Here is a 12,361-nt window from a genome sequence, read left to right as displayed (position 1 = left end):
CTAATTTGATTCCATTGGTATTGTAGGACAGCAGGTATAACTGCAGATGAAAAAATATAAATTGAAAAATCATCTTAATATTGTTCAGGTAATTTATTTTACAGCCAATTTAATATTTATTAATGAAAAAATGTTATCAGTTATGAAACCAAATTCGCAAATGTTTTGAGAATTAAGTAGGCAGATATACCTAGTAGGAGCTAATTATAGCAACTAATCAATATAATAATCGGCTATCTCAAATAAATAAAGGCTACATTTTTGATATCAGCAATTATTTACGTTAGATTTTCAACAATAGAACATAATACTATATAGGTATATTTTAAAAACTCGTTCACTTAAATAGGTACAAATTAACATTCTTAAAAAATAATGTTAGAAATTCATTGGTACATAAAAATTTCACGAATCACTCAATTTTTAAATACAATACTACTTATTATAACGTTATAGCTAGTTATATTGTTGGGCATGGACTTGACACCATACAATCTCGACAGAATTAAAATTCGAATAGGTTCTATACTTGCGTATAAGTAAAGGACTACTAAAGATACTAAGAATGATAAAAAAATTTTAGTACCCATGTTTCTTTTTATTATGGATTTAAACTTCTATCATATATTTATAATCAATTTATGTTCCTAAATCAAAATTCTAATATGAAATATCAGTGGCGTAGCCAGGGGGAGGGCTGAGGGGGCTGCAGCCCCCCCCCCCCGAAATGTTAATACAATTTAAAAATTATTTCAATGGTCTACAATATTCACTCAAAAAGTCTTAAATTGTATTTTACTAATTTTAAATTGTCATCTTTATTTTGTTAGTTTTCTATAGCTTTGGCCGTGCTAATAGGTATTTAATGCACCGCTGTGTAAAAAATTGATTAGCCCCCCCCCCCCCCCCCCGAAAAAAAATCCTGGCTACGCCAATGTGAAATATTTATTTTAAGAACTATTGTTAATATGGACGATAGTTGGAATTTTAACGTTATTAAACTGTAAAAAAACGTATAAACGAGAAACGACTTTTCATATTGTAATTAGAAGGTACCTACCTACCAATCAAACTTGAATAAGAAATCATAATTATCAAAGCAAACATTTATTTTATTCATAATATTATAATATAATATGTACATATCACAATTCACAATACATTTATTAAATATACAATTATAACTATAAATTTTATAATACACAATTCAATAAACAATGAGCGTAGGTATTATTTATTTTAACTATATACGTCATTCAATAACTAAAAAGCTTATCACAATACACAATAAAATTGAGAAGTACGATGAGTTGATACTAGCAGCAGATGCTACATAAGGATGCGCACCTCCGACGAACGGCCACCATTTACCTAATGTAGATATCATATTAGTACGACTTTCGATATCTACGTCATCAAAATCATCATGCTGCCTAGATCCATTAATGATCGGGTACACCGAATCCATGTCTTCTGGATTCAGTATTGACACTAATCCTTTTCCGTTATAGTTTCCACATTTCGGAAAACCCGGAGGTGATGGTGGCATTTCCCAGTCTTCACCGATTTTGAACACAGTTGCCATGCCCACTTCAACGTGGAATTCAATATGACAATGAAATAACCAATAACCTATTATATAAATTCATTAGATATTTAGGTATTTTCGATTTTTGAAGTTTTCAAAAAGTAATCTATCTTGCATTAATAACTTACCAGGATTGTCGGCTAAGAATCTTAATATTGTAAATCCACCATCTGGTACTGTCACGGTGTCTTTAAGAGGTGCAGTCCGTAGATTTCTAACAATGCGCCCATCTCTGTCCATTTGCTCTATCTCCTCTACAGTAGTATGGTTTCCAACTCTTTCCATCGCTACTACTCTAAACGGATGTCCGTGCAAATGGAATGGATGATTTGCGTTGTAGGTCACACCTTAAAATTAATAGTTAAGTATTTAGTTAATTACTTGTACCCTTACGTTCTAATTTTTCTCCAATATTTTTATTTACCTTTGTCAATAAGAAATAGTTCAACGATTGACCCCAGAGGAACTCTTATAATGTTTGTACACTCACAAAATTCGTTTGAGCAATCCTTCTTTATATGATCACAACTCATCCAAGGTTCTATCATATTCCTTTGAGATAATAATGGAAATGATGGAAGCTTGAAAGACATTTTGTTAATTTGTGGTGTGTACACACGTTCAGACCTGTGAGTCACTATAACATATAAATACAAAAATATTTAATCATTAAATCGATTTCACTAAAGCAATCGTGTTTTATTAATTCTTAAAACTTAATTATTATTATTAACCTTGTTTGAATCCATATAACATAGGTTTGTGGAAATGTGGATTATCTAAAGAATAAAAATCATATGACATAAATAATGTTACATCTGGTTTCTTCTCTAAACGAAGGTCGTTTTTCGGTGGTGTTGCGTCTTCTAATTCTGATACAGTGGCCGTGTCCATTAACCCAGATCCTTTATTCAGTGCATTCAATTGCTGTAACCATTGTGCATTTAAACGCATTAGTAACACATATAATTCAATAAAACATTTAGAAAAAACTATTGACATTATCTTATAATTGTGCAATATATTTACAATTCCGGAATGAAGTGTATTGTCATATGTTGGTGTGCCCTCTGGTTCCTCGTCAGCAGCTCCGCCATAATGCAAAATCGCTACTTCAAAGGCCTTGGTAAACCGTTCATCGCAGTCCATCAATCCTCTAAAACGCATCCAATAATTGGCAACATTAGCTGTTGCTTCCACTACAAAATCCCAGCGTTCACCAGCATAACTTACAAATGAATCGACTGTAAACGTGTAGGTATGTCATATTATTATCGGTGTCTTGGTTATTTGAGCGAATCGAATAGCGTTATTGTTTTAAAACATTTTTTAAGTCTAACTAGATTATTCACCTACTACTGGTTGAATGTTATATCCATCTGTTGCAATCATCGTAACTGTATGATTATCGATACTCATAGAAATTGGACAATTTAGGAATCCAGCATTGATCAGTCTAAACCTATATCGTTTCCCCTAAACAAGATAAAAATATTAAGACATTTAACATTGAAGTTAATTTCAATTGATTTCTATTTTTCTATAGTACCTAAAGTTTAAACATCGATTTACGATTTAATATATCGTATACTTGTATTTAATACCATTATATATTAAACTACCAACTTAGTGTTTTATGCAAAATAGAGAATCATACTAATTGCTAATTATTAAAAAATACACGTATAATAATATGCTATACCCACAAATCGTGTTTATATTGATTATAATATAGTTATTACACGTCTGCAAGTAGAAGAACCTACCTAATCAGATTTTGGTGAAATAAAATTATAATATACTATAATATACTAATATACTGTTTATACCTACATATTTTAACTAATTCACATACTTTATCAAACATCAATTTATTATAAGTGCGATATCAATCCCTATCATTGCGAGTAAGCACTTGATTTTTCGGGACGCAGACATTCTTTATTATATTTTATTGACATTTAATCTGAATGTGTGCATTAAATCAAATTTTTTGAGATTCAAGTACTCGATATTTATTATGAGCGATGATGGGATGACGGAACAATGGGTTAAGTAACATATAGCAAAACAAATAAATCTACCGATTTAGAGTTACATGTGAACTTAAATACATAAACTCATATATTATACAATACAATATTGATAAAATGCGTGCAACCCTCCCAAGAGACTGCAGTCAATAAACGTGATCGCTCGATAAACATAGGCGTAGAATGGTGGGACTAAGGGGGTTACTGACCCCTCCCTCCCCGAAAATATGTTTATCCCCTTGTGTAAAATTTTACTGTTTTGTACGTCCATATATGAAAGCTGAAAACATTTTCTATCATTTATTTTGATATCCGAAGAAAATTTTAGTTGATAATTCAAATTTTAAATTATTCATTTATTTTTATACATTACATCATATTATTGTTCTGTACCTCTGCATCTGAATCATTATACCTTTTATGCGATGTAATTCGCAGAAGTTGTGGTATCGTCGTAGATACCACAAAAAAGGTTATCGCCCCCTACCTCCTCCCACCACAAAAAAAAAATCATAACGCTACACTTGTGTTGATTAAGTTCATACTGCATAGTGATTATAGCGATGTTTATATTTATAAAATATAGCAGCAAGTGGTCAGTTTGATACTCACTCTGGTCACGTTGAACTGAGTCAGAGGCGTTCGGTAACCACCGTCAAAGACTTTGTAACGGCCACGGCCATTGACCAGAATGGACTCGGGCTTATTGTTGCCCGAACCGTGGTAATGGGCGAGGAACTTGCGGATGCCCAGTTCATGCAGCCAATCGGTGACCGTGATGATGTGAACGTCCTCGTCGTACATGTCGCGGTGCACGTCCCGTGACTTCGGGGACCGCACGATGAACGAACCGAACGCTCCGTCACCCCGCTGGCAGCCAGAATGCGAGTGCCAGAAGTGCGTGCCTTCGTTGTCGGCCAAGTACACGTACCTAAAAGAACTGTGGGGTGGAACCGGACACTGCGTCACGTACGGCACGCCGTCCATGTACGGTGAGTTGCGTTGGTGGTGCCCGTGCCAGTGGACGGACGTCGACTCCTCCATCATGGCGTTCTCCACGTCCACCATGACTGTATCGCCCAAGCACACCTGTGGAACGTGTCACGCTATCGTCAGTATTGGTTCAACAGACAAGAGTTGGAGATATAGAGTTTTACTATGTGGATTGTGCAATAGTATTTAAAGGGATAAGTAACTGCAATTTAGTTCGAGACATAGAGTCATGATATTGTAATATACTAATATGTATTAAAGGGACACGCGGTATCTGCATTATGGTTCGAGATGTCGTAAAATTCGAGATTTTGGCAATTGACATACTAAAAATGTGTATTGTATCTTTAGTCACATGTATTATGAAACATACAAATTGATTTATATTCCTTATACGTTGTGTGGTATATATAAGGGGTAACAGAACTGATCTTTGGAATAACTTTTGTTGACATACGCTACGTGTATAGGCTGTGTACGAGTTGATTCCCGGGTACCTGTTTACCTGTACCGATACCGTTGAGTTGATTCACAGGTGATTGAGAAATGAGAGGTAAGTACGAGAGTTGATTCCCGGATCATTATATATTTTTTTCAATGTTTAATAAAATATTTAGCCTATTAGCATAACTCAAGAAACACTATCACGAAGAGGTTGGCTGACAAGTTTCTCAAAAATTATGTTTTTTTTTTGTTTTTTCGTTTTTTGAAAATCATTCAAATTTATTTATAAATTATCTTTTGTATATTATATTTATTATTTATTAAAAAAATTATTAAAAACATTTAGTAATTACTAATTAGGTAAAAAAAAAATACAAAAAATTTAGTAATTTTGTAAAAATGTCTATCGCATTGTTTTTATAAATTGCAGGTATCTGCAGGTAATGCGAGGTTATACAACAATAGGGAATCAATCCATACCTACCTCTTAATGACCCGGGAATTAACTAATACATAAAATAGGTTCACCTATCGTGCATATTGTACAACACATTTTTTATGTTTATTTTTTAGTATTGAAAATAAAAAAATTTAATTTAGTAAAAAAAAATTTAGATAAATTCAAAATAGCCTATTATTTGTGAATCTAATCATAAGAAAAATGTTGATGGTAAAAATATGTATCTAAGTCAAGAAGTTAATTTTAGAATTTTTTTAAATTCAATATTTTTTTGGTTAAATTAATTTGGAACGTAATAACTTTTTTTAAAAACATGATTTTTGAGAATTTGCTGACATGAGTATATTTCTGAAATTATTTACTTATCATATAATATTAACAATTTTTATCATACGTTTAATTAGCAATTTTTTTTTGTCAGGTCTTTCTGTTACATCCTGTGCGCTGGAATAATATTTTTTATCTTATCGACGCCCATATTTCACCTATATAGTGAAGTAAATTGGGTAGGTACTCGTTTTCACGAATTTTTTAACGAATACGTAGGTTACCTATATGTTTTTTCTTGGGGAAGAAATTTAATTTCTATAGATACATACCAATTTTTATTTAACTCCTCTTTGAGAACTTTTTTTCGATTCAACAAAAACATATTCAAAATTGAGTTTTAAAAAAAAAGTTTAACCATAGATAACTGTTTAAACGTAACTAAAAATTTTCAAACATTATGCCATGTCTGGTCTCCATTTAATTTATTCTGATTTCTTGCGAGTCTAATTTTATTATTGTTTGTATAGAAATGGGCATGTATGCCTAATATTAAAACTGTATTTTCGCAAATAAAAGAAAATCAACGATTACATATTAATATATTATTGTGTATTTAAAGAAAACAGTTTTATATTACTTTTTTAATTACATTGTAAATATTATACAGCGGTGATTGAAGAGAGATAGTGATTAATAGAGATCATACTCAAGAGTAATTCTACAGCTGATGTCTGGTCAGTATAGCATGATGTGGAATGTGCTTTAAATTGCAATAATTTATTATTCATCATTGGGAAAAAGCGTTTCGTTTTGTTTTCCCCATTCGTGAAATACGGAATTTGTGTCTATGCTCTATGTTCTCGGTAGGTATATATATACATATATAGTTACCTGCGTCACTTGTCTCATATTTCTACACAAGTTAAGTCAATACATCGCTGTTTCGTTAACATGACTTTACTTTACTAGCCTATATGGTACACAATATATCGTTGTACCTGTAATAAAGTGTACATAAAACATATATAAATATAATTGTGCAAACGAACGGCGTAGGTAGATACACGTGTATTTAATTACAAACATAATGTGTTATATATATAATATTATGTTGCAATAGTATTGGAAATCGTAAATGAAAATTAAAAATAATCACTATTTCGTCATCACAATTCTCGAATAGCCATCCGTGTAAATCGGTTTGTAAGTATTCAGAAATAATAATATGTTAAATATTATATGGTTTCGATATTTTGCTACTTAAATCGTTTGAAATTATTAAATGTTTTTTCCATATTTAAACATATAAATAGTAAAATACATGTTTAAAATAGTAATTTTTGAGCAAATCGTCCATGCACAAATAGTAATACCTAATAATACAGTGCAATACAATGATTAACGCTAAAAAATATAATTTTAAATATGCATGGATTATTTGGCCATTAGTCGCTTCCAAGAACTAGTGCGCGTCTCTGTACATAATATATATTATAATAATACAGGTATATAACTGTAGTTTGGAAATCAAATATCGACAGTGCACAATTAACGAGCACCTATCAAGTATATTATGATTGGTAAAATGTTACAACGTTGACCTAGAAAACACGATTAAATTGTTTATCTAAATATTATTAATTATAATACGTAAATGACGATCTGCAGTTATAACGAGAACCAATATTTTTTACTATACATTGTTAGGCAAATTATTATTTTTGAAAATATTGATCTATAAGATTTGAATATTAGTTTCTCGGATTTGTTAAAATGTACCTATATATTACGGATAATAATAATAATAATAACAATAAAAATAATAGCCTTTAAAATGGTTTTACAAAAATATAAAATATATATAATATTGGTCATTGGATAATGTATTTGGAATATTTATAATTTTAATGATGCTAAGAAAATATTTTAAAAATCATAAAACGTTGATAGATATAACAAAGGCAAAAAGGTAAAAAGGAGAATTTTTATCTAGGACTAAGAGGAACATTCTTGGTAAATACATTATAATGACTCGGAAAGTCATAAATCACTAATCTATTTAGACCATCGTTTCTTAAACTTTTTTATCCATGGAACCTTTTTTGATGTCCACTTTTATCGTGGATCCCCTACTTTTTTAGCTTTCTACCTTTTTTTAGGATTATTTGCAAATTAATTATAATATTAAGTAGAAAAGTATAGATTATTGAATATAGAGTTAGTTGATAAATTATTCCATATGGCTTATATATTATTCTTTAATATACAAGTATTATTTTCCACAATGGATATTTTAAAGTAATTTTCTCGAACATTTAAAAAAAATTACTTAAGCTTCACGGAACCCCGAAGTGATGTACGCGGAACACAGTTTAAGAAACACTGATTTAGACCAATTTTTTGCTTAACAGCTTACACTCTTACAGTATAGTTACAGTAATAAAGAACGGTTTTTGTTTGAAAAAACGAAGTTTGTGTCGCCGCTAGTCACTACACTACGTAAATGATATAAAAGTTCAAAATATTTATTATGTAAGGAATCCTAGTATGGAATGTGCGAAAATAAAACGCGTTTAAAATATAATTTTCTTCAACTCCATTGCAGACTCCTCGCGTAGGTATAATATATAATAATGGTTTTTTTGACCGACAGTAATATGATTATATCGCGTATATGCCTACTCATAACAATCGGAAAATATAATATCATAATTATTTATAATACTACTTTTATGACCAGCCTGCTCGACATAATGTAATATAACAATATTATATATCTGCAGGCGGCGGCGGCCCAAGGACGCGTACTCGTAAATCTTTTCTTCTCTCGTCGTTTTTTCCGCTAGATGTGACGACGAGGTCCCCGAAAGAAAAAAATTCCCCATTACTACATCCATTGTGAAAATTGAAAACAGCGGACGACTGCCAACTACGACTGTTGTACATCGTGCGTCGTGCACGCAGCACGTTTTTGGCCGCGCGAATTCACCTAACCCACAACCGTATACTATATACTTTTCTGCCGCTTATTGGAGGGCGAGCGCGTGAACAATATAAAAAACGTATACCTTTATTATAATATGTCTTCTGTACATAATGATAATATCATTTCAAGTACGGCGCGGGCCGGGAAAGTAAGTTCGGGAGGGTACTCAATGCATAATCATTGAATAACGACATTATCATTATTATATATTATGCGCATAATGTAATTTTGATAATGGCGCAGGTCAGGTTTACTATATTTTTATATCGGATTATAATATGACATTATTATTATTATTATTATCATTACTTGTATGGAAGGTCCCGGCAGACTTCTATTGATGACGATAATGGGCTTCGCTACGCCGTCGGCCGGCACACAGTCTGGTCTGTAACAATCGGTAATGTTGTACGGACAGTCGTAGCACGCCTTGCTCATTGTGTAGTACCATTCCACTTTGAAACGGTACTCGCACGTTTTGGGCGGTTCGCCTACGTGACATTCTCTCTGGCAAGGATGGACGGCGTAGTCCTGTGCGCGTTCGTGATGCGCTTTTGCGGCGCTCGTCAGACGCAGGACCGCGGTCGTAAAGCACCAGTAGTAAAACAGTACGATGGTGGTGCACTGTGCTCTCATTTTTCTTCCGTTTTCATCTCATGTGCAAAAAAAAATATTTCACCGGTAAAACGGCGACGTATGAACGATAAACTCCTCAGGATAGGATTTTATGCGTCTGAAAAACATAAACATACATATATTATTATTATTTACACTGCATATATGAGTAGGCGGGTCATTATGATATTATATATAGGGACACGGATATTAGTTTATAATATATATTATTATTTATTTATTTACAGTCAGTATAGGTACTTGTGTATAATAATAATAATATTATATAGGTACATAGACATATACAGTACCTATTGACATAGTCATGCGACTGTGTGCTGCTGTTTCAGCGGTGTCGAGAATAACATTGTATTGTATTTTTGTTTAGCCAAGTGGGAACTGGATTTTTAAAATGCCAACATTTACCACCGTAGAAGTTGCAGTTTTCCCCCACCCTCTCACACATTGTTGGGCACTAGAACTTCAAACCACGGGTATTGGAATAAATTTCGGGGGATTTACCCTTGACTGTTTAATTTTTTCTCGACATTATTTAATGGCATTGTAATCGTTTAGAGTTCATATACCAAAACTCAAAGCACTTAGCAGATACAATAACAACATAATATATCAATACAATTAATCAGCTTTATATGTAATATACATATATATATATCAAATATAATCTTCAATGATGCAGTACGCATTCAGAAGTACGCCTATTGAATTTTTTTATTTTTTTTTCAACGAAATCTATGATCTATACAATGTACAAAAAGTAGACAATAATAAGGGTGATACAAAATAATGTACGACAGTGGATTACTTAAATATTGGGAGATAGCCCACTAGCTCAGTGGTAACACGCGTGTTATGTATTAAAACATGCTGAAGTAGAAGTACTACTACCTGAACCATTTTTTTTTAAATATTGAATTAACTAATTATATTGATACTTTTAAAAAACACACAATTCTTACGTATGATGCATAATTTATACGACATTTTAATTATAATTTACATTTTACTCATTTCAATTTTATAGGAAATACAATGTCGACGTATGCAAAAAATTATAGTAGTACCTAATCCGCATACAATCATATGCAAACAGGTTCTACAAACACGAATTTTACGGAAATCAACCTATTGTTGCAATTATAGTTACATACTTAAATAGAAATTAATTTAAACAAGGAACCATCGTCATTAGCTACATTTATTTTTTTTATTTTTTTCGTAAAAAAGGGCTTCTAATTTTTTTAATTGGATCTAGTGTGTGCTCAATAGTATATATTATATCACATTATATGTAGACTGCACTATACATGGCTATAGGTGCAATTTGAAACGCTTGTAAATATACTTTGCTTCACTAAAAAGTGACCTGAACATTTTATACATGAATAATGAAGTACTTAAGTTTAGAAAATAAATCGATGATTGTGCAATCGATCAAGTAATTTTAAAATTAAAATTCCATTGAATCACCATTGGAATTTTATATTTTTTGGAGCTACATTATAATTATAAGATATTATTTATGCATATCGTTATCAAAGTAGTTATATTATAATTATTGATAAAGGTAATGCAATTATAGTAACTTATAGGTAAAAAATGTCTATGTGTAAAACCGCACATCTGTCCATCGCATCGTAGCCATTTTTATAGTTGAAAATACATTAACTCTAGCACGGATTTCAATTATCTAACTTGTCTTATTAAATATTAATTTTCCTTTGTTTATTTAATAATTTTAAAAATTACGTGTTTTTTCAATTTATACTCCTTAAATAATTAGGTATATATATTATAAATTATTATACTATCTTGGTCTATCAAAAAGTTTTTTCTATTACCTACAATCGTTGAAAATTTTAATGAAAAAAAAAATACACGAAGAAGGACGTAAGGTCATAATATTTTATAAACAAAAAATAGTTATGACCTACGAATATGTTTAATTTATCTTTATGGTTGAACTATCTAACAAATTAGTAAATTATAATAACGAGTACCTAGTTAAAACCTAGGTAGTTAAAATAAAATTATACAATTTTCACTCAAGTACAATGGATGTTCAATATATGACCTCTCAAATAAAATGTTTTTCTCATTAGAATCTGACTGTAACTTAAATATACCGACCTATTAAATGTTAGTTACATTGAGGTCGAAACAAACCCATGTTTTTTAATATCTTCTATAGTAAACGTTATATTTCCATACATAGGAATTTAAAACTTAACATACCTTTTAATCAGATAATTAAAGTTGATTAAATATACTTAAAAAATATTTCTAAATTAGATACAGATACAAATTAATCTTAAGTTTAATACCACCCGGCACCCACAATATTTCGATCAAATAAACCACTATAATACGCGATAATACACAACAGGTACGCGTTTGTAAGACCTGACTGCCTTAAATTATCATTTAATTTTTTTTCAATAGGTTTTATATACATACAATATGGTATTAAATATTAAATTGTTTTATCATAATAAATTTACAATTATGAATAAAATAATGTGTTTGAAATTGCACCAAAGCAGTCGGTATGACCAAAATGCGACAATTGGTGTATTAAGTACCTACATAATTAAATATTTAGTTCTGGAAATTAATTAATGATTAGTTTAAGCACTATGAATTTTCCTAAACTAGATTAAGGGCGAGAAGGAAAACTCTGATTTTTCATATAAAATAATTATAGGAAAACAAACTTAGGTATAGGTGCCGTTAAAAGGTTTGAGCAATTTTCACCTCGCATACGACCAAGAGACTTATATACAGATGTTATATTCAATTTGCACCAATAATTATTTATTAACGATCATCCTTGAATTATTCGAGTAAAGATTCCTGTTCACTTTTCGATAGTATTAGTAATAATAATATTATAAATAACAATAAATGGATGTTTTATTTCACTAAAGCTATATAGAGCTTGAAGGTCTTTG

The 12,361-nt window shown here is 31.0% G+C and overlaps 1 protein-coding gene across 4 annotated transcripts in view; it reads right to left on the bottom strand.

The window, feature by feature from the left end:
- Positions 1-1,091: 1,091 nt before the first annotated feature.
- LOC107166410 (multicopper oxidase 3) overlaps positions 1,092-12,361 on the bottom strand; it is a 36,357-nt gene continuing 25,087 nt past the window's right edge. For all 4 annotated transcript variants that reach the window (XM_089229861.1, XM_089229859.1, XM_089229860.1 and 1 more), the window contains 8 exons: positions 9,084-9,507; positions 4,234-4,710; positions 2,941-3,064; positions 2,618-2,832; positions 2,323-2,515; positions 2,013-2,225; positions 1,717-1,935; positions 1,092-1,632 (listed from right to left, as the gene is read on the bottom strand). In XM_089229861.1, coding sequence (XP_089085987.1) covers positions 1,253-1,632; positions 1,717-1,935; positions 2,013-2,225; positions 2,323-2,515; positions 2,618-2,832; positions 2,941-3,064; positions 4,234-4,710; positions 9,084-9,410 — 2,148 coding nt within the window. In that variant the 5' untranslated portion in view covers positions 9,411-9,507 and the 3' untranslated portion in view covers positions 1,092-1,252. The remainder of the gene's footprint in view (positions 1,633-1,716; positions 1,936-2,012; positions 2,226-2,322; positions 2,516-2,617; positions 2,833-2,940; positions 3,065-4,233; positions 4,711-9,083; positions 9,508-12,361) is intronic.

Source organism: Diuraphis noxia, unplaced genomic scaffold, assembly GCF_037042655.1.
Source record: "Diuraphis noxia isolate RWA-SAM2 unplaced genomic scaffold, SU_Dnox_SAM2 contig0005, whole genome shotgun sequence".
Taxonomy (NCBI): Eukaryota; Metazoa; Arthropoda; class Insecta; order Hemiptera; family Aphididae; genus Diuraphis; species Diuraphis noxia.
This window is presented reverse-complemented; position numbering and strand designations above follow the sequence as displayed.